Source organism: Chiloscyllium plagiosum, chromosome 11 (genome assembly GCF_004010195.1).
Source record: "Chiloscyllium plagiosum isolate BGI_BamShark_2017 chromosome 11, ASM401019v2, whole genome shotgun sequence".
NCBI lineage: Eukaryota > Metazoa > Chordata > Chondrichthyes > Orectolobiformes > Hemiscylliidae > Chiloscyllium > Chiloscyllium plagiosum.
Window position 1 is genome coordinate 80249817 of NC_057720.1, and position 23880 is coordinate 80273696.

At 43.7% G+C, this 23880-nt stretch overlaps 1 protein-coding gene across 2 annotated transcripts in view; it reads right to left on the bottom strand.

The window, feature by feature from the left end:
- The window catches only part of qsox1 (quiescin Q6 sulfhydryl oxidase 1), a 119858-nt gene extending 117952 nt beyond the window's left edge, over positions 1-1906 (bottom strand). Inside the window, exon 1 of one of the 2 annotated variants that reach the window (XM_043699922.1) lies at positions 1591-1906. In XM_043699922.1, the coding sequence (XP_043555857.1) occupies positions 1591-1834 (244 nt within the window). In that variant the 5' untranslated portion in view covers positions 1835-1906. The remainder of the gene's footprint in view (positions 1-1590) is intronic. The other variant, XM_043699923.1, reaches the window with a different exon arrangement.
- Positions 1907-23880: the final 21974 nt, after the last annotated feature.

The window sequence follows — 23880 nt, forward strand, 5'->3', positions numbered from 1 at the left end:
TTCAGGCTCTCTGCCTGTATTCCTGATGAAGGGCTTTTGCCAGAAACGTTGATTTTACTGCTCCTCGGATGCTGCCTGAACTGCTGTGCTCTTCCAGCACCACTAATCCAGAATCTGGTTTCCAGCATCTGCAGTCATTGTTTTTACCTGCCATTTACTACTGACATTTCAAAAGTGAGTTTGACAGGGTTCTGAGACAACTTGCAGTATTGATTCACAGCATGACACCACTCACTGAGACACCCAGATAGAAAACCATTTGTGCCACCCTGATCTCACTGCAGCTAAGTGCATTGGAACAACTACTAAAATGCCTGTTGGAAAGTCATCCCAGCCTCTGAGCCCTCCATTATGTTTCCCATCCAGCATTATTCAACCCCATATCCATAATGCTCACAGACTTGTTTGCCATTGGTTTATTTGCATTCTTCCCAGTTGACACTATGCTCATGCAACCATTTGGCTGTGCCTGGCCTCTATGTACAGCACAATGCCTGTCTCCCTGGCATTATCTACTGATTTGGGCACTGGAACAGTGCACTCACACCAAAGGTGAGCCAGGAGCAAATTAGGAGCTTTGTTATTCTCCCCAAATACCTTCCCCAATTCTCCCAGAGGTTACCAGTCCTTGATAGGTGCTGCTGGGGGCAGAATTCTATGAAATCTGGCTGCAACATCCAAAATAATGGAACAGTGACTTGAGGGGGTGCTGGTATCCAGGGCTCTTGGCATCAGGGCAGAGGACTGGGATTGGTGCCTACTATCCTCCCAAACACAGTAAAGGTGAAATCACCATGATCCTACCAGACTTATAGAACTGCTTTCTCAGTAGACAAAGACAACTGGTCGAAAGTGGGTACTGCAGATGCTGGAGATTAGAGTCAAGATCAGAGTGGTGCTGGAGAAGCACAGCAGGTCAGGCAGCATCCGAGGAGCAGGAAAATCGACGTTTCGGGCAAAAGCCCTTCCATCAGGAATGATGGCAAGTTAAACCCGAGGGTACAGCATGCCTCAGGCAAGGGGAGAGAGGCTGTGGAGGAGAGTGATAAGATAACATCTTTTTGTGGGCGGCACGGTGGCACAGTGGTTAGCACTGCTGCCTCACAGCCCCGGAGACCCGGGTTCAATTCCCGGCTCAGGCGACTGACTGTGTGGAGTTTGCACGTTCTCCCCGTGTCTGCGTGGGTTTCCTCCGGGTGCTCCGGTTTCCTCCCACAGTCCAAAGATGTGCAGGTCAGGTGAATTGGCCATGCTAAATTGCCCGTAGTGTTAGGTAAGGGGTAAATGTAGGGGTATGGGTGGGTTGCGCTTCGGCGGGTCGGTGTGGACTTGTTGGGCCGAAGGGCCTGTTTCCACACTGTAATGTAATCTAATCTAATCTAAAAAACAGAAATTTGCAGCACGGAGACTGAGGACAGAGATACTGAATATTCAGTCACCATCTCCTGGTTACAATGTAAGGGAAATAAAACAGGTTGCAGCACAGCCTACACTCTCTTGTAGTGACAGCTCCCAGACGGCTGGGTTTGAAGTTGCTTTCACCACACACACACACACTGCAGGCTAAATCAAAATCCCCAGCGTCCAAACCTTTGATGTCGTTGGCTAGCGCCTTCCACACAGGAGCGAAGTTTTTACAGTGTCCGCACCAGGAGGCGTAGAACTCCACCAGCCAGGCATTGCTGGAGCGGTACAGGATGCGGTCGAAGTTGTCGGTCTTCAGGAGGGCGATGTTGTCGCTGGGAGAGTACAAGCCGGCTCCGGTCACCCAGCCGGGCACCGCCAGCAGGAAAATCACGGCGAAGACAAACAGCGCGTCCCGGCGCAGCGCCATGTCTCAGCGATCACCCTGGTCCCAGACCGACCTCTAACCTTCTGCAAACCAACCCCAATATCTACGTGCGGGGGGAGTCAGAGGGAGGAGCGAGGCTGGCTCTCACTACAACAGACTCGGTCATGTGGCCCCGAAAGCAAAACAATCTTATCAACGTATTTGCAGCCCCGCTCCCATCCCCACTTGTTTTTTTTTTGTTGCATTTACCGTCTGGCCGAGATCAAAGATCAGACTGTGCGGGCACAAATCCGCTCGCTTGTACTTCAGACTTGCAATTGCCATCTCACAGACGGCGAGCACGAACATTTTATCCGGCGCCTCGTGAAGCTCTCAGACTTCATTAATCAAGTGAAATTGCAAAAGACTCTTACACCCACCCATCACACACAAAAACACACACACGCCAAACCTCCCTGGTATAGGAATTTGAGGCAAACAATACGCGTGTGTCCATTTCTGCTCAGGTCCTTTTGTTTTCCCTGCATTGTAACCAGGAGATGTTCAGAATCTCTCTCTCCCTGTGCTGCACATTTCTGTTTTCCTAAGACTCTCCTCCCCAGCCTCTCTCCCCTTGCCTGAGGCATGCAGACCCTCAGGTTATGCAAGTGAGGTTCAGGTGACGGTTACAAACAACCGGCAAAATTCGGAGCTGGGTGCAGAAAGAAATGAACGAACCATTCATGGGACGATACAAGTAAATAAATAACACTGGGAATCGAAATGTTTATCTCCTGATATACATCCTCATGTATTGACATGATTCGGAGCAGGAGAACGTTGAACCTGCTATTGTGATCATGGCTGATCATAGGTCAATACCCTGTTCCCATTTTCTCCCCATTCCCTTTAATCCCTTTAGACCTCCAAACTACATCTAACTCTTCCTTCAAAACATTCAATGTTTTATGGCTTCAACTACTTTCTGTGTCAGAGAATTCCACCGGCTCATCACTGGGTGAAGAAATTTCTCCTTATTTCAGTCCTACATAGAGTGGTGCTGGAAAAGCACATGATGAAGGGCTTTTGCCCGAAATGTTGATTTTCCTGCTCCTCGGATGCTGCCTGACCTGCTGTGCTTTTCCAGTGCCACTCTAATCTAGACTCTGATTCCCAGCCTCTGTAGTCCTCACTTTTGCTCAGTCCTACATAGCCTATCTGATCCGTAAATTGTGATCCCAATTCTGGAATCCCTAATCACCTGGATTCCATAGTGATCGGGAGCATCTTACTGCATTTACCTGTATAGCCCTGTTAGCATTTTATAGGTTTCCATATGATCCCTCCTCATTCTTCTAAACTCTAGTGGACATAGTCCTAATAAAAAAATGATTGCCAGAAAAGGTCTGGCAGCATCTGTGGAGAGAAATCAGTGTTAATATTTCAGGTCGAGTGACTGGCCTAATTAACCCTGTCTCTCTTTATACATTATTCCTACCAACCCAGCAATCAGACTGGTAAACATTTGTTGCACTCTATCAACAACCAGAGCATCATTCCTCAAATTAGGAAAAGTAAACTACACACAATACTCCGATTGTGGTCTCACCATGCCTTTGTATTTGCAGTAAGACATTCCTGTGCTGATACTCAAAATCTCTCACTATTAGATTTTTTTTTACATTAGATTACATTACAGTGTGCAAACAGGCCCTTCGGCCCAACAAGTCCACACCGACCCGCCGAAGCGCAACCCACCCATACCCCTACATTTACCCCTTACCTAACACTACGGGCAATTTAGCATGGCCAATTCACCTGACCTGCACATCTTTGGACTGTGGGAGGAAACCGGAGCACCCGGAGGAAACTCACGCAGACACGGGGAGAACGTGCAAACTCCACACAGTCAGTCGCCTGAGGCGGGAATTGAACCCGGGTCTCAGGCGCTGTGAGGCAGCAGTGCTAACCACTGTGCCACCGTGCCGCCCACTATGAAGACCAACACACCATGAACCATCCTCACTGCCTGCTCCACCTCCAGCAACTGGTTTACAAGGATACCCAGATTTCATTGCACTTCCCCTTTCCCAATATATCTCCATTCAGACAATAAACTGTCTGCCTGTTTTTGCAATCAAGGTGAATAATTTCTAATTTATCCACATTGTGCTTCATCTGCCATATATTTGCTCATATATTCAACTTGTTGGAATCACACTGAAGTATCTCTGCATCCTTCTCTTCCACCTGGTTTTATGTTGCCTGCAAACTTGGAGATCTTACATTTAGTTCCTTTGGTTAAATCAATAATATTTATTGTTAATAGATGATATCTAAGCCTTGATCCCTGTGGTTCCCCGCTAGTCATGGCCTGCTACTCAGAAAATGGCCCAGTTATTCATACTCTGTTCCCTGTCTGCCAAACAATTCTCTGTCCGTGACAGTGCACTACCTTCAATCCCACACTGTAAATTTCACATGCTAATCTCTAATGTGAGACTTTATAAAGCCTTCTCAAGACCAAATAAACCACATCCACTGGCTTCCCCGATCAACTCTATTACTTATGTCCTTGTAACATTACAGAAGATTTGTCAATAATGATTTCCCTTTCATAAATCCAAGCTGACTCTATCTCATCCTGTCAATGTTTTCCAAATGCACTGTTATTAACAATTTTATAATGGACTCTTGCATTTTCCCCACTATCGATTTCAGGCTGACAGGTTTACAATTCCCTGTTTTTTCTCTGTCTTTTTAAAATATTGGGATTACGTTAGATATCCTCCAATAGATAAGAGCTGCTCCAGAATCTATTGGGTCTTGAAAGAGGACCACCAATGCATCCAATATTTCCTTGGTCACTTCCTTAATTATTCTGGGATGTAATTCTGAGGATTTATTGGCCTTTAATCCCAATCATTTCCCAACACTAATACTGATTTCGTTCAGTTCCTCCCTCTCACTAGACCCTGTTTCCCAACATTTTAGGGACTTTATTTGTGTTTTCCTTTGTGAAGACAGCACCAATAAATGTTGTTCATTTATCTGCCATCTCTTCATCTCCCATTATAATTTCCTGTGTTTCCGATTGTAAAGGGACTACATTTGTTTTCACTAATCTGCTTTCTCTTCACATAGTAATAGAAGCTTTTACCATCAATTTCTATGTTCCCTGCAAGCTTACACTCATAATCTATTCTCCCCCTTAATATCTTTGTCTTGTTTTGTTGGAATCTAAATTGCTCCCAATCCAAAGGTCTGTTGCTTTATTTGATGAGTTTTCCTTGGTCTAATGCTATCCCTAATTTCCTTGGTAACCCTGTTTAAAGCACCTTTCCCATTTTATTTTTTGTGTCTGATATAGATATACACATACATAGATTTCCACACATTCATAAATTTCATACTATACTCATTTTGTTTATGCAACAGTTTTACAAGTTGGCATGTCTACTTGATCATTCCAACACCTTGAATTAGTATCATTCAACATGATGTAATTTAGTCTAGCCCACTCTGACATAATGATTATTGTTGTGTAAACTGTCAGAAATCATCTAGAAAGTGTTACAGGATCACATTAGAGTTGTAGAATTTAGAATTTTACAGGACAGAATGAGGCTGCTGTAACTGTAGCAGAAATGTACCAGCGATTATGTTGTCGATATGAGATTAATGTTGTACAGTAATAGCTAGACTGCATTGTCAATAAAGTCAGATTAAACAGAACTGCGACCTGAGGGAAGGAGTGTCAAGTGGAGTCCTGGTCTATTATGTCTCTGTAACTAACATGCATAGCATTGCACTCATATGGTGTACAGTCATCATTTACATGTGGTTCTATGTACCTGCTTGTGATATTAATATATGATGGCAGCAGTAGTGCGTAACCTTGCAGCTGACTGTCAGGGATCTCACGCCAAAAATGAAAATGAGAACAAATGTTCAACCTAGCAGCCTAACAACCAAGAGAAACACCCTTTAAATGTTTCTTTATTCAGCAATACTCATGCATTGCTTGTGCTTGAGATTATAAAGGGATTCGAGTAATAGAGGTTCAATTCCTCTGGATGGGAAATCCAGAACAAAAGGACAAAGCTACAAAACTGGAAGTAGGAATGAAATCAGGAAGTTGTTTTTTCATATAAAGAGTAATACAATCCTATTCTTCACAGGGTTTAGAGTCTGGGCCAATTGAAATTTTCAAGATTATGATTGATAAGCACACAATAGGATATGTAGACATCAGCCAAGATCGAGTTGAATGGCGAAACAGAAGCAAAATTAATAGTAACCTGCTCCTATTTCCATCATGTGATTTCCATCACACTAAAGGTGAGATGTGATAATTGTTTATGCTGTCCATGAGTGTTGGAAGCATTTTCCTCAATCTTTGAGGGATGACACCCAAGATCAATCACTTGAAATCAATGTGTGTGCCATTTTACTGAGGAGATTTAGTTCAGGTTATCAATCCTCCAGGATTATCCAACATTTGGACAAGTAAGCTATGACTTGCTGTTTGAATGATCATGGTAAAATGAAAGTCATAGACGTTAGGTACATTGGTAGTTTTGCTTTTTGTCTTTGAATAACTTTATTTAATAGTTACAAAAAAAAGTGAGATGTATTAGTCAGCTAAGGGGACTCAGACTGTTGGAGGTGAGAAGCCAGGTGACAAAACCGCCAGGAACACTTCTTGAGTTTTCTGCCTGAAAGTAGATCCCATCCACAGAACCACCAACTCCACCACGGGATAGGGCAAAGACAGAGTCCTGGCATAGGTCTAATCCACACTGGCCATGCAGCAAGCTAAGCCAACCTACCTGATCCCACACCTCGCCTCTCTCAATCTCTCAAGGAATCCAGGTTGGTCTGCTGACATGCACTTTTACCTGCATGTTGTAGATCCAGAGCTGCAAATAGTGATGGATGAGGCTCCAATGTTCTTTCTATGACATGACAAGGAATCCCTCACATTCTTACCACCAGTCATATGTTTGAAGGATGGCTGCATTATGAACACAACCTCCTCAGTGGTCAGGTCCTAGAGTGAGACTTGAACTCGGACTTTCCGGCTCAGAGGCATACCCACTGCATCACAACACTTCCTACTCTGGGAATACATCCAAACAAAATTAGAAAATGTCAGTGGAAGGCAAAACATAACATCCAGGCAGCAATAATAATCTCAAATGCCAGAAAACTGTGCTGCAATATTTCACACCACACCATGTAGATTTTGTTTGAATTTGTTCTGTGGAATATATACAACCATTTTATTGAGAGATATAAATAGAATTTCAGAAGGAAATATAAGTACAACCTGATAGACCTTTCATTTCTGCTTCTTAGAAATATGATTATTCTGCAGACAAGTTAATAAATGAATGGTAAGCAATCAATTCCATCAAAATTACACTTAAAAGAAATAAATCAGTCTGATTGTTAATAATGCATTTCCATGCCCTGTTATAAGACTTTGTCTAAATTCTATTTCAGCAATGATACAATAGCATAATTGTCTCCTTGATCATGAAAAGTTCCATGCTTATCAGGGATGCCATTTTACAGATCACTGGTATTTTTATTCACGAAGAACTCACAGACTGAGTTGGTAGATTGTAGAAACTGAGATTAAAAAAAGACAACTCATGATTTGATGTGTAAACATAGGACTCAAGTACTCTCAGAAGAAGTTGCTTGGTAAAGAGGGCCTCGAAAAGAGGGAAGGATTTCTGACTGATGTTTCTTTCAAAATAACAAATTATTCCATTATGATAGTTTTTATCGACTATTCAGTGAAACAGATGTAAAAAAATATTAATTGTCTAAGTTGTTCTGCTTCTGCATTTAAAGGCCATGGTGAAGCAGATGTAAGGCTCATGTTACCATAGAATCTGAAGCTCAGTTGCTATCAACAGCAGAGCACACCAGGAAACAGGAGAGTTTGAAAACATTATGGGAAACCTGGCAACACCAAAGCAGAGCACTTCACTAACATTCAGGGAGCTAGAGAGAAGTCAGTCTTTTCTTTTATTTATGCATGGCACATTGGTGTCAGTTGCTGGATATGTTTTTATTGCTCATCCCTGATTTCTCTTGAGAAGTGACGGTGAGCTGCCTTCTTGGCTCACTGCAATGCTTAGTGTGTAAGAAAAGAAATTCCAGTATTTTGATCCAGTGACAGTTCCAAGCCAGGAATTTTGATTAGATTACTTACAGTGTGGAAACAGGCCCTTCGGCCCAACAAGTCCACACCAACCCGCCATCCACCTAACACTACAGGCAAATTAGCATGGCCAATTCATCTAACCTGTACATTTTTGGACTGTGGGAGGAAACCAGAGGAAACCCACGCAGACACGGGGAGAATGTGCAAACTCCACACAGACAGTTGCCTGAAGCGGGATTTGAACCCGGGTGTCTGGCGTTGTGAGGCAGCAGTGCTAACCACTGTGCCACCGTGCCGCCCACTCAGATCAGTGGCTTTGCAGAGAACTTGCAAATTATAGTGTTCCCTTGCATCAGCTACCCTGGTCCTAGATGGTTGAAGTTGCAGGCTTGGACACTGGTGTTGAAGGAGCTCTGGTGTAATGTTGTGTGCATTGTGTAAATGGTATATACTGTTGCCACTCTGTATTGTTGGTGAAGGGAGGGAAAGCAGGTGATGGGTGTCAATCAAACAGGATCCATTTACGTGAATGGTGTCAATTTTCTTAAGTGTTGCAGGAATGGCAGCCATCCAGGCAAAAAGAGAATATTCAATCACATTCCCAACTTGAGCCTTGTAAATGGTTAACAGGCATTGAGCAGATAGGACATCCTGTGAGGGAATATCTAGACATCAGAGAGGGAGCTACAGCAATCTGTTTGATCTGTGCTTTCAAAAAGGAAATCCATCACAGGAAAGCCATGCTCCAGTTGATTTTTGGGTAACTGTGACTAGATGTGTCAATAAATAGCGAAGTTAGTACACTGCCAGTAGGGTTTGTATGCACACATGGCTGGATAATTAAATGAAAATGTCAGAAAATAAATTAGTTAATCTCAGGCCATACTATTCATCATCTGCAGAGGGACCTGCATTCACACATTGGGTCGACAGCCACAACAGATAAAATTCAATCAGAAATACCGTATACCCCAGGCATAGTCTATCCTCTCCAAAATAAATAGGATTAAAATTTTAGCAATGCTCAGTTCTGGTCTCCCACCTATAGGAAAGATGTTGTGAACCTTGAAATGGTTCAGGAAAGATTTACAAGGATGTTGCCAGAGTTGACGTTTTGAATTGTGAGGAGAGGCTGATTAGGCTGGGGCTGTTTTCCCTGGAACGTCGGAGACTGAGGAGGTGACCTAATAGAGGTTTATAAAATCATGAGGGGTATGCATAGGGTGAGTAGTCGAGGTCTTTTTCCCAGGGTAGATGAGTCCAAAACTAGAGGGAATAGGTTTAAGGTGAGAAGGGAAAGATTTTAAAAGGACCTAAGGGGTAACATTTTCATGCAGAGGGTGGTGCGTGTATAGAATGAGGTAAAAGTGAATACTGCAGATGCTGGAAACCAGAGTTTAGATCAGAGTGGTGCTGGTAAAGCACAGCAGGTCAGGCAGCATCTGAGGAGCACGAAAATCGACATTTCGGGCAAAAGCCTTTCATCAGATCGTGTACAGAATGAGCTGCCTGAGGAAGTGGTGGAGGCTAGTACAATTACAGCATTTAAAAGGCATCTGGATGGGTAAATGATTAGGAAGGGTTTAGAGGGATATGGGCCAATTGCTGGCAAATGGAACTAAATTAATTTAGGATGAAGGTCAGCATGGAGGAATTGGACCAAAGGGTCTGTTTCTGGGCTGTACATCTCTATTACTCCATAACTCTACCTTTTCATGAAAGACGCAGGTAAAAGTGAAGTGAAAAGCTGATGACTATACTGTTTTTTTAAGTGCCAATGCTCATTGCATGACTTAAGGTTGAAGTACATTGCAGTAAGTTGTGGTGATTAGCATCGACCCATGCTTAAATTTCACATACAGTTTAAAAGTGAGAAGTTTGGACCTAAAACTTGTGTTTTAAAATTAAATAGATGCAATTACAAGGATATGGAGATAAAGCTAACGAAAGCAAAATGGGAGATTAAGTTAAGGAGTCAGTCAACAGAGGTGCAGTGCCAGACATTCAAAGTGCTATTTCATTACTCTCAACCAAGATATGGTTTGGGGAGGTTTGGGGAGAATCAGTGATTCCGTGAGAAGAAAACATTATAATGGTTTCTGAGGCATTTATTGATAGTATCAAAATTGAAAAAAAATCTACAATTAGGCTGGATGGAATTTAAAACCCCAACAAAGAATGCGTTAAAAAAGAAATGGGAAAATTAGCATATGAGAGAATGCCAGCTTAAAATATAAAAACTGCTAGTAAGAATTTGTATAAATGTTTAAAAAGGAAAAGAATAAGTAAAATAAACATTAGTCCTATAGAGAATGAGCCTGAGGATTTAATAATAGAAAATAAAGAAAAGGCATATGCTCTGAACAGTTATTTTGGCTCCGCATTAACTGTGTAAGTCTCCTGAAGAAGGGCTTATGCCCGAAACATCGATTCTCCTGTTCCCTGGATGCTGCCTGACCTGCTGCGCTTTTCCAGCAACACATTTCCAGCTAAGTCTCAAATAGCAAGGTAGAACTATATATAAGTGAAGTGATGAAAGGGAGAGAGGAGCTTAAAACAATTACAATATCCAGGGAAATGGTACCAAGAAAATTATTAAAACTATAGGGTGACAAGCCCCAGTTCCTCATGGAGTTCAGCTTCGGTTTTTAAAAGAAGTGGCTGCTGAGATAGTAGATGCATTGTTTTTAATTATCCAAACTCTCAAAATTCTGGAGAGGTCCCATCAGCTAGGAAAATAGGGTGAGTAACTCCATTGCTCAGGCAGGACGGGAGAGAAGAAATTAGAAACAAGACATCTGTGAGCCTAAAATCTGTCATCAGGAAACTGCTATCATCTACTATTAAGCACATTATGGCAGGCACTTAGAAAATCTCTATGCAATCTGGCAGATTCCATATGAATTTGTGAAAGGAAATTTGTGCTTAACCCTAAACAATATAGGTTAACAGAGCCTGCAGATGCAGGACACAACATTAAAGTCACTATAGTCCCACAGGATGATAGCGCTGCTGTCTTATCAGAGAGCGAGGTGGTGGTTTAACCTGAGCATCACTGTGCCTAAGGAGAGGGATGAGGTTGAGAAGGTGGGATGGTGACCTCAGAAGTTTATGAGGTATAGATAGTTTTCCTACTTGAAAGAAATATTAAGAGTGAGCAGGAAAATACACTGTAAGCCTGCCCATGAGCTCCTTTATGTTTAAAATGCACAGCTTTGGATTGTGGGAGGAAACCTACACAGACACAGGGAGAACATACACACACACACACACACACAGAATCACCTGAGGGTGGAATTGAACCCAGGTACCTGGTGCTACGAAGTAGCAGTGCTAACCACTGAGCCAGCCATCATGCCTAGTCCTTCCTCAGCTGGAGTAGTCTGGCCGCACTGGACACCACACTTTAGGAAGGATGTGAAGAAATTTGAGACAATGCAGAAAAAATTTATGAGAATGCTTCCATGGATGAGGAACGTCATTGATGAAATCATGCTGTAAAGATTGGGATTGTACTCTTTGAAGAAGTGAAGACAGGGGGAAGATGTGATAGAACCAATTAAAATTATGAGAGGTTTTGACAGGGTGGCTAGCAGAAAGCTGGTGTTCTGCTTTTCATGACTAACCAATAATCCAGCTGAAAAGTGTAAATAAATGTTTCCAATGTGGGGGAGAGATTAATTCGGCATGTGATGACCAATATGGTTACTGAGGCTGCTGACAACTGACTCCTGGTTTTTCCTATTGGTGAGCAGAAATAAATGGATTAACACTGCTGTTTAAATAATGCTAGCCAGAAGACCTAGACTCTGCTATCTAGTATCAGGAACTGGGTCTATTGGGTTAGTGTCCAGTGTTGGGGGCGAAGGGAGGTCCAGTCCTGCGAGGGGACAGCTTGAGGGGTCAGGTCCTCGATGGGGGGTGGGGGAGTGGAAATTGTGGGTGGTCGCATCAGGTTCTGAAGGAAAAAGAAGAGGTTGATCTCAGGGTGTGAAAGGGGTCTGAGGGAGTGTAATCTGAATTCTGTGAGGCTAAGTACTGGGTCTGTTTAATAGTTACTCAGGAGTTCAATTATGTATTTACTAACCCAACCCTTCCTGAGTAATCATTTTTGTAATTTCATTGGGACCCTCCGATTTAAATGGTGAGTTTTGGAGGGATCCCAGCTGGCAGGAATTTCCCAGCTGAAATTTCAATTTCCCAGCCAACTCCTACAGACCGTACTTTGATGGGGATTCCCTGGGGTCACTTAGCAGAACTCCCATCTACACTGGAATAGGAACTGTCTGATCAGTGGAAAATCTGGTCCAATGTTACAAGCTTGCTGCAATTAGCAATAGGTTAGTTTTAAAATGCTGCATAAGTCATTCAGCCTGTGCATAATTTACTGGATTTACATTACTGGATATATTAATATTTGGGGAAATTTGGTTGTGATATAAATTAGGTGCTGTTTATTCACATCCAATTGTTTATTTTACATTATTAATAAAGAAATTCCCTTTCTTCATCCATGTCGTCTTTAGGGACTTGGTATTTTTATATACACTGCTACAATTGCAGTTAGGCATTGAGGTGCCGATGTTAAACTAGGGTGGACAAAGTTAAAAATCACACAACACCAAGTTATTGTCCAACAGGTTTATTTGGAAGCACTAGCTTTTGGAGCACTGCTTCTTCATCAGGTATTTCAAAGATCAGTCATTAATGGTGTGCTACATTTTATCCTCAAGTCCAACCTTATCTGCATAAATTTTACAGGATAATAATGAGAAGTTGGTTTTTCTCTTTTCTCATACAAAAAGTATGGTGATAAACAGGGATTTGGTCTACATAAATTCTCTGACGCAAGGGACTTGAAACAACCAAACTTATGTTGAAAATTTCATTTTGACGCTGTCTAAATGAATTCGCAGCAAAGTAATCAAACAACTAAAATGGTTTGTTTAGCATATTATTGGAGAATACCATAACAGCTTCTTATTGAAGTTTATCTGAGGTGATATATTGCCAAAGGCAGTGGTAATTATAGCAAGATTGTGAAAGTGGTCTGACTATAACATGTTTCTGTCTCTAAAATATAAATTACACTGAGAGACTACATTGAATAATAGCTTAATAAATGTATCTTTAACAAGGATGTCCAATTTTATGTGACCTCACTGCAAATTTAATTTTTCTATCCCATTGAACATTGCCATGTTCTGGGCAATAATTTTAACTGCACATACCAATCCGTCTTCATTAATTATTATCAGGAGCACCGTTCCCTATTTGAGCTTTATGCTTTAAATCCATTGTGAATGATTTCAATGTCTTTTCCATTAATGCACTTCTGCCATGCTCCTTGTAATTATTGCCAAAAACTTTATTACGCTGAGGTAAGAGACACAAGAGACAATGTGAATAAATAATTGCAGGTTGAGAATAAAAGATAGCTGCTTCACAGAAGGATGCCCATTACCAAGACTTAGTCACGAGGGTATGTTTGAAATAAACCCACCGCTGGGAGATGACGCAGAAAACATGTCTCAGAAAATCCAGTCTCAGTAAGTGAAAACATAATCTGTTGATATGAGAACTGCAGCCAAAGGGCAACTGAATTTGAGCAGTGAAGTTACTTCTTTTGTTACATCATGCAAACCCATATTCATATCTGAAGTTTAGGTCTAATTTTACATCAGATCTGTTGACTCCCAGCTGCTGATTCAACTTGTGTAAATAATTGCAAGGGGAATGGGATAATAGAATCTCTACAGTGTGGTAGCAGGCCATTCAGTCCATCAAGTCCACACCAACCCTCCAAAGAGTATCCCACCCAGACTCACACCCCTACCCCATTCCAGTAACCCTCCATTTCCTATGGCTAATCCACCAAGACTGCACATCCCCGGGCAATTTAACATGGCCAATCCATTTAAACTGCACATCTTTGGACTGCAAGTGGAAACCGGAGCACTTGGGAGGAAAACCAAGCAGACACAGGGAGAATATGCAAATTCCACACTGACAGTTGCCTGAGGGTAGAATCAAACCTGGATTAAGGGCTTTTGCCAGATACGTCGATTTTCCTGCTCTATGGATACTACCTGACTAGCTATGTTTTTCCAGCACTACCCTAATCTTAACTCAAACCCAGATCCCGGGCACTGTGAGGCAGCAGTGCTAACCACTGAGCCACCGTGCCGCCCCAACAATGTCTTATAAAAATATTTTGGTACAGTTGTGCAAGGCATTGGTGAGAACACACATGGAATACTGTCTCCTTATTTAAAAAAATATATAAACATGTCAGTAATAATTCCAAAAGGAGAAGCATTATCTAATGAGGAAAAACTGGACAGAGTGAGTCTATATCTCTCAGAGTTTAGAAGCATTCGAGGTGAACTCATTAAAACATAAGATCCTGAAGGAACTTGACTTTGTGGATGCGGAAAGTATGTTCCCTTTTTGGGAGAGAATAGAACTAGTCAAGGGCATGAAAGTGACAGAAACTGCATTCCATTTTTGAACAAAATGTTGTCAAGGATAGGAAATTATAGAACTATATAGAACTAGGACACAGTTTTAAAATAAGGGCCTCCCATAGAAGAAGGAGTTGAACTTTGATTATCTCTCAGTATCATGAGTGGACGAGTCATTGAATATTTTTAGCCCAGAGATTTTTGACTAATAATGATGGCTAAAAAGTTAAAGGTTGTTGTGAGTAGACAGGGAAGTACAGTTGAGGCCACAAACAGAAAATGATCTTACTGAATGGTAAGATTACTGAAAATCGATGTTTCAGGCAAAAGCCCTTCATCAGGAATGAGGCTGGGAGCCTCGGGGCTGGAGAGATAAATGGGAGGGAGATGGGGCTGCGGGGCAGGTAGCTGAAAGTGCAATAGGTCGACAGAGGTGGGGATAAAGGTGATAGTTTGGAGGGGAGGGTGGAGCAGACAGGTGGGAAGAAAGGTGGACAGGTGTGACAGGTCAGGAGAGCAGTGCTGAGCTGGAAGGTTGGAACTGGGATAAGGTGGGGGGAGGGGAAATGAGGAAACTGGTGAAATCCACTTTGATGCCAAGGGGTTGGAGGTTCCCGAGGCGGAAGATGAGGCGTTCTTCCTCCAGACGTCAGGTGATTATGGAGTTGAGATGGAAGAGGCCAAGGACCTGCAAGTCCGCGGTGGGGTGGGTGGGGGAGTTGAAGTGTTTGGCCACGGGGCGGTGGGTTGGTTGGTGCGGATGTCCCGGAGATGTTCTCAGAAGCACTCTGCAAATAGGCATCCTGTCTATCCAATGTAAAGAAGACCACATCGGAAGCAACAGATCAAGTAAGTGATATGTATGGAAGTGCAGGTGAAACTTTGATGGATGTGGAAGGCTCCTTTGGGGCCTTGGATGGAGGTAAAGGGGGAACGTGTGTGCACAGGTTTTGTAATTCCTGCGGTGGCAGGGGAAGGTGCCAGGAGGGGAGGGTGGGTTGTTGGGGGGAGCAGATCTGACGAGATAGTCACGGAGGAAACGGCATTTATGGAAGGTGGAGGGGTGGGGAGGGAAATATACCTCTGGTAGTGGGTTCTGTTTGTAGGTGGCAGAAATGGCGGAGGATGATGCAATGTATACGGAGGTTGGTGGGGTGGAAGGTGAGGACCAAGGGAATCTGTCCTTATTATGGTTGGAGAGGTGGGGTTTGAGGGCGGAGGTGCGGGAAGTGGATGAGATGCACTGGAGAGCATCATCAACTACATGGAGGGGGAGTTCTGGTCTTTAAAAAAGAGTTCATTTGGTAAGTTCTATGGTGGAACTGGTCCTCTTGGGATCAGATGCTGCAGAGGCAGAGGAATTGGGAATAAGGGATAGCATTTTTACAGGAGGCAAGATGGGAGGAGGTGTAATCCAGGTAGCTGTGAGAGTCGGTGGGTTTGTAGAAAATGTCAGTGTTGTGTCGGTCACCATTGATGGAGATGGAGAGGTCCAGGAAAGGGAGGGAGGTGTCTGAGATGGTCCAGATGAATTTAAGGTCAGGGTGGAAATGTGTTGGTGAAGTTTATGAACTGTTCAACCTCCTTATAGGAGCAGCATCTCTCAGACCTTACACAACCTCATCACCCCAAGGGATCTCCCAATCATAGCTTCCAACCTCATAGTTTGGGAACTCTGCACCACCCGGTTCTACCTCCTACCCAATATCCATAAGCCTGATTATCCTGGCTGATCCATCATCTTAACCTGCTCCTGCCCCACCGAATTCATCTCCACATACCTGGTACTGTTCTATCACCCCCTCCCAGGTCCAGGAACTCCCCACATATGTGCGGGACACCACCCACAACCTCCACCTCCTCAAGACTTTCATTTCCCTGGCCCCCAATGCCTCATCTGCACCATGGACATCCAGTCCCTCTACACCACCATCCGCCATGACATGGGCCTCCAAGCCCTCCGTTTCTTCCTCTCCCAGCATCCCCACCAGTACCCTTCCACTGACACACTCATTCATTTGGCTGAACTGGTCCTCACCCTCAATAATTTCTCCTTTGACTCCTCCCACTTCCTCCAGATGAAAGGGCAGCCATGGGCACCGCATGGGCCCAAGCTATGCCTGTCTCTTTGTCGGTTACGTGGAACAGTCTGTCTTCCGCAATTACACCGGCACCACTCCCCACCTTTTTCTCCGCTACATTGATGACTACATCGGTGCCACTCTGTGCTCCCATGAGGAGGTCCCGCACCTCCGCCCTCAAACCACACCCCTCCAACCACAACAAGGACAGAACCCCCGGTCCTCACCTTCCACCCCACTAACCTCCATATACATCGCATCATTCTCCACCATTTCCGCCACCTACAAACGGACCCCACTACCAGAGATATTTTCCCTCCTCACCTCTATCCGCTTTCCGTAAAGACTGTTCCCTCCACGACTACCTTGTCAGGTCCATGCCCCACAACAGCCCGCCCTCTCCTCCTGGCACCTGCGCCTGCTACTACAGGGATTGCAAAACCTGCTCCCACACCTTCCCCCTCATCTCTGTTCAAGGTCCCAAAGGAGCCTTCCATATCCATCAAAGTTTCACCTGCACATCCACCAATATCATTTATTGTATCCGCTGCTCTCCATGTAGTCTTCTTTCCATTGGGGAGACAGGATGCCAACTTGCAGAATGCTTTAGGGAACATATCCAGGGCACCAACCAACCCCACCGCCCCATGGCCGAACACTTTAGCTCCCATTCCCACTCTGCCGAGGACGTGAAGGTCCTAGGCCTCCTCCATCGCCACTCCCTTATCACCCGAAAGCTGGAGGAAGAACACCTCAACTTCGGCTTTGGGACCCTTCAACCCCATGGCATCAATGTGGATTTCACCTGTTTACTCATTTCCCCTCCCCCCACCTTATCCCAGTTCCAACCTTCCAGCTCAGCACCGCCCTCATGACCTGTCCTACCTGTCCATCTTCCTTCCCACCTATCTCTGCACCCTCCTCTCCAACCTATCACCATTACCCAACCTCTATCCACCTATCAATACTCTCAGCTACCTTTCCCCCAGCCCCACCCACCCTCCTCCCATTTATTTCTCCACCCCCGAGGCTCCCAGCCTCATTCTGACGAAGGTCTTTTGCCTGAAACTTCGATTTTCCTGCTCCTCAGATGCTGCCTGACCTGCTGTGCTTTTCCAGCACTGCATTCTCAACTCTCAGCTCCAGCATCTGCAGTCCACACTTTCACCTGTTTGAAAAACAGGTTTGGAGTAGATTGTATCTGTTATTAGCCCTGACCTTAGTTGCTTTAGAAGGATATTGCTAAACTGTGACATCAATATTTATTGTCAACCTTTTCCAAATGTTTCTTTTTTTTGTCCTAATGTTCTCTGATCCTTCCTTTCCTCCTTCCCTTCCTCGACAATGTGACCTGTTTTGTAATGTTTCCCCAGGGATATTAGGTACTCTAGCATCTCACGACCCAAACTTTTCTAATTTTAAAACCCTTATAAAAATATGCTGCACCGGTGAAAATAATCTCAGTGTTTCATGTATCTGCTCCAAACTATATTTTCTTATCTTTGACAACATCCTGCTCAATGTATTGCAAATGCTTTCTGTCATTTTCATGTCCTTGAAGAGAAACATAGAAACAAAGAAAATAGCTGATCATGTAATCTCAGTATCCCACACCTACTTTCTCTCCATACCCCTTGATCTCTTTAGCTGGAAGGGCTCCACCCAGCTCCCTCTTGAATATATCTAATGAACTGGCTCCAACTGCTTTCTGTGGTGGAGAATTCCACAGGTTCACAACTCTCTGAGTGAAGAAATTCTTCCTCATCTCAGTCCCGAATGGCTTACCCCTTATTCTTAGACTTTGTTCCTCAGTTCTGTACAACCCCGACATTGTGAACATACTTCCCACAAGTAGCCTATCCAGTCCCATCAGGACTTTGTATATTTCTGTGCGAATCCACCCCCCCCACCACCGTTCTTCTGAATTCTAGCGAGTACAAGTCCAGTCGATTCACTCTTTCTTCATATGTCAGTCCTGCCAGTCTAGAGAACCTTCGATGGACTCCCTGGCATTTCCATTAACTGTATACTCCCATCTCTGTGCTCCCCACTCCCTCAATATCACTCGTCCACATTATCTTGCATCTGCTGTTTGTCCACCCATTCCAACAATATTTCCATGCCTTCCTGAAATCTTTTACAGTCCTTAACATGAGTCAAGTTTCATGCTTTAATATATTCAGCTAATGTTGATCTTAAGTTCTATATCCTCAAATCCAAATTATCTATACAGATCAAAACAATGTCTCCTGTTGTGGGAAAATCTAGAAATAAGGGCCATAGTTTATAAACATAAGGGGGTGCTCCTTTATAACAAAAATGATGAAACTTCTTTTCTCAAAATGTCATGAGTCTTTAGAACTTGCTTCTACAAAAGGCAATAGATGCTGAACCTTTAAATATTTTCAAATCAAAGGTTTATAAATTCTTGATTACTGAAGGGATGAAAGATTGTCAAGAATATTCAAGAGTTATTAGATTCAAAAAGTGTAGTGCCAGAAAAGCATATTAGGTCAGGCAGCATCCAGGGCGCAGGAGAGTTGGCGTTTCAGGCATAAGCCCTTCATCAGGAATGACGGTGGGGGGATGAAGGGGCTGAGACATAATAGGAGGGGGTTTGGGGCTGGGGCAGTAGGTAACTCGGAAGGAGATAAGTAGATACAGGTAGAGGTGATGGTGATAGGTCAGAGTGGAGGGTGGAGCAGATAGGTGGGACGGTGCCAAGTTGCAGGGTTGGATCTGGGATGAGGTGGCAGGAGGGGAGATGATGAAACTGGTGAAATCGACACTGATACCATGTGGTTGGAGGGTCCAAAGGCAGAGGATGAGGAGTTCTTCCTCCAGGGATTGTGTGGCTTGGATTTGGCATTGAAGGAGGCCCAGGACTTGCATGTCCTTGGCAGAGTGGGAGGGGGAGTTGAAGTTCACGGCCACAGGGCAGTGTGGTTGTTGGGTGCTTGTGTCCCAGAGATGTTCCCTGAAATGCTCCGCGAGTTGGCGTCCTGTCTCCCCAATGGAGAGGAGACCACATTGAAAGCAACGGACACAGTAGATGAGGTGTTTGCATGTGCAGGAAAATCTCTGCCGAATGTGGAAGAATCCATTGGGGCATTTGATGGAGGTGAGGGGAGAAGGTGTGGACTCAGGTTTTACAGCATGGTGGCACAGTGGTTAGCACTGCTGTCTCACAGCGCCAGAGACCCGGGTTCAATTCCCGCCTTAGGCGACTGACTGTGTGGAGTTTGCACATTCTCCCCGTGTCTGCGTGGGTTTCCTCCGGGTGCTCCGGTTTCCTCCCACAGTCCAAAGATGTGCAGGTTAGGTGAATTGGCCATACTAAATTGCCCGTAGTGTTAGGTGAAGGGGTAAATGTAGGGGTATGGGTGGGTTGCACTTCGGCAGGTCGGTGTGGACTTGTTGGGCCAAAGGGCCTGTTTCCACACTGTAAGTAATCTAAACTTCTTGCTGCAGCAAGGGAAGGTGCCAGAAGTGTAGGGTGGGTCTGTGGGGGGCATGGATCTAATGAGGGTATCATGGAGGGAATGGTCTCTTTGGAATGCTGATGGGGTGGGGAGACAAATATATCTCTGGTGGTGGGGTCTAAATATCGGTGGTGGAAATGGCAGAAGGTGATACACTGTACATAGAGATTGGTGGAGTGGAAGGTGTGCACTGGGGGCAGGGGGTTCTATCCTTGTTGTGGTTGGAGGGGTGGAGTTCAAGGGTGGAGGTGTGGGAAATGGAGGAGATGTGCTGGAGGGCATTGTTGACCACATAGGAGGAGAAATTGCAATTCTTGAAGTAGGAGGCCATCTGGGATGTTGGGAGTGGAATTGCTCCTCCTGGAAGCAGATATGATATTATTGAGTGTCAGAGCATACTCAAAGAGCCATTTGTTCGTAAGTGTGAACATAATAATAACCCTCTGAAATACATTATATATAACCCTTATGTAGTCCAAGGGAGCAACATCTATTTATGTTAGCCCTCTCCATTTGACAAAATTCTACCCATATTAAAGGATTCCTCTTGTTACACACATCGAGCTTTTCTAATACCCCTTTTATGAAAAATCTTGTTGAATTTCTTTTCTAAAAATTCATATAAAGTACAACTGCCACATCCCTTCTCTTGATACAATCAGAAATTTCTCATTGTGCTTTAGTGAAATTGCCAAAACCACTCCCTCTTAATTGCCTGACTATCCTTGGATGGCCAAAGTGGGCCCAAATATGCACTAACTTTATCTCAAATGATATGTTGCTGTTTTCTGAACCCAAGGGCAGGTCAATTTTGCATTACACTCTGTTACCTCCACTCCTGAGTGCAGAAGTTCAAAGTCTTGGATTTGAACATTTAATTGTTCATACATTAAAAACTCAGAAGCAATATGTGTAACACCGAATAATTTCTGATAAAATCACAAGTTGCAGTGGGTGAAATTCTGTGGCATTGCCATAGTCTGGTTTGAGCATTATGACCCTTAAACTTACCACCAGTTATCTCTCTGTAAGAAGTGTGCAGTCTATTGTCCCCTGAAACTATGGTGATTTTTACTTTGTTTACATTGAATCTTTCTGCTTGATGTTTTGAAAGAGATAAGAATTTTGTAAAAACAATGTTAAAAATAAACAATAGGCAGCTATGTTCATCTCACACAGTGTTGTTTCACACTAAAATATGAATACTTATTAAAAGGGGTGGAAAACTTCTTCCACTTGAATGATAGAGTCTGAACATGAATTAGGTAAGAAGCCATATCACAGCAATTTCTAGTTCATAGCCTCGAGACTATCAACCCTTTGACCAGTCAATGTAACACTGATAGTGGGAGAAGATTTTAGAAAAAAACATTTAGAAGAAAGTTAATAATCATTTCGACAAATATATACTGATAAAGGAATGATAGCATGGGGAAACATCTGTGATGGGAAACTTGTGTTGAACCAACTTGGTTGATGTTTTTTTAGTAAGGTAACAGGCAGTGGTTTTCATTGAGGAACTTCCTGAACATAAGAAGTGATGCAGGACTCTGTTCTCTACAGACTATTCCCTGGAACGTACACCAAGACAAACATCACCTGCACCAGGAAGGACATCGCCTCAGTAAAAGGCACCGTTTGGTCTGTCTGAAAGCTTTTGGTCTTCCAGAGCAAAGAATTGACCATAACTGAGTGATACAGTCCAAGCTACAGGACAATGTGCTGAGGGACGCATTGAAGTTTGGAGCACTCAGCACCAAGGTACAGTGAGGAGCGATCACCATCTAAGTCCTTTCTGCAATGTAAGTTACTGAACCTCTCATATCTTGTACTGGAATGTAAATTGTTCCTTGTCACATTTGGTAAATACTCCAAAGTTTACAATTAGATTGAGGCACTTAAAAGTGCAAATGCACAATGAGAAACATCATTTTTTTTTACGCTATTTCTGTAATGGCCAACATGTTTGGTAATATGCTTACAGATAATTTATGAGTGAAGGACATTTTTCCAAAAAGAAAATTTTTAAAAAGTTGGATGAAGGCAGTGTGGTTGATGTTGTACGTAAGTAATTTCAAAAGGTGGAGGTAAGGACTGCAGATGCTGGAGGTTAGAGTTGATAAAATGTGGAGCTGGAAAAGCACAGTGGATCAGGCAGTATCAGAGGATCAGGAGATTCAATGTTTCAGGTCAACCCAAAACGTTTACTTTCCTGCTCTTCCTTTGCTGTCTGACCTGCTATGCCTTTCCAGTCCACATTTTATGGCCTCTAATTTCAAAAGATCACCTCGTGTTATGGACAGACTGTCTATGTTCTCCTCCTTCTTCTGGATCAGTGGTGCTGGAAGAGCACAGCAATTCAGGCAGCATCCAACGAGCAGCGAAATCGATGTTTCGGGCAAAAGCCCTTCATCAGGAATCTGTTCTCCTCCTGCCCACCAATATGTCTTGTAAGGAAAGACTGTTAGCTGAATCTTTCTTTGGCTAGGTTTGTGTTGCGTCAGATCTTTCAGAATGTTTCTCTCTCCGAGGCCTTGCAAGATTTTTCGCCCTATCTAACATAACCTTTCTTATTAACTACATATCCTGTCCCTCTGAGCGCCTGACACAGGACTCACTCCATTTTACCATGTGCCATTCTTAGAATAACTCACCCCTCCCAGAATTCACTGGCACTGCTGGTTACAGCTGCCATCTTTGAAAGGCTATTGTGCACCCAGACAAGCACTGCCAGACCTGAGCTGTTGTGCCTGGCCCCTGACATTTGCCACAGGCATGGCTAAAAAGGGAAACCTTGGTGCCCTGCTTTGTTGGCAGGTAGTTGGAGATGGATGGGGTGATGCTGATGCAGGACTTCTACTCCTCCCAGGACTGGTAGTGGAGTCCACAACCCCAGATCATGCCAGCCTGGTCTGAGCTTGCTATCTGGAAGAAATGCATAGCAATGCAGGAAGGTGAATGACCTTGCAGTTTTTGGGAAGATTTGTAGCTCAGGTTGAGTTTCAGGTTGTAAGTTTGTGTGCTGAGCTGGAATGTTTGTTTTCAGATGTTTTGTTACCATACTAGGTAACATCATCAATGAGCTTCTGGTGAAGCACTGGTGGTATGGCCCACCTTCTATTTATGTGTCTTGGTGTCTTAAAGTGGGTGATTTCATTTCCGTTTTTTTTTTCTCAGAGGTTGGTAAATGGGGTCAAAATCAATGCATTTATTGCTGGAGTTCTGGTCTGAATGCCAGGCCTTCAGGAATTCCCGTGCATGTTTCTATTTAGTCTGTCCTCGGATGGATGTGTTGTCTCAATCAAAATGGTGTCCTTCTTCATCTGTATGTAATGATACAAAAGAGAGTGGGCTATGTCTTTTGGTGGCTAGTTGGTGCTCGTGTATCCTGGTGCCTAGTTTTCATCCTGTCTGTCTGATATAGTGTTTGTTGCAGTCCTTGCAGGGTATTTTGTGAATGACATTTGTCTTGCTGGTTTTTGGTATAGAGTCCTTTAGGTTCACAGTAACTGTTTCAGTGTGTTGGTAGTTTGTGGGCTACCATGATGCCAAGGAATCAGAGTAGACTGGTTGTCATCTCTGAGATGTCTTTGATGTTTGGTAGTGTGGCTAGGGTTTCTGGGCGTGTTGTGTCTACCTATTTGGGTTTGTTGTTTAAGACTCGGCATTTGTCTGTGTTGATCAGGTCCCCGTTGTTCTTGAATACGCTATATAGGTATTTTTCTTCTGCCGCTCATAGTTCCTGAGTGCTGCAGTGTGTTGTGGCCCATTTAACTAGTGTCCTGATGCAGCTCCATTTGTGGGTATCAGGATGATTGCGTATATTGTTAACTATTTGGTCTGTGTTTGTTGCTTTCCTGTAGACGCTGATCTGCAGTTCCTCATTGACTGTTCGTTCCAC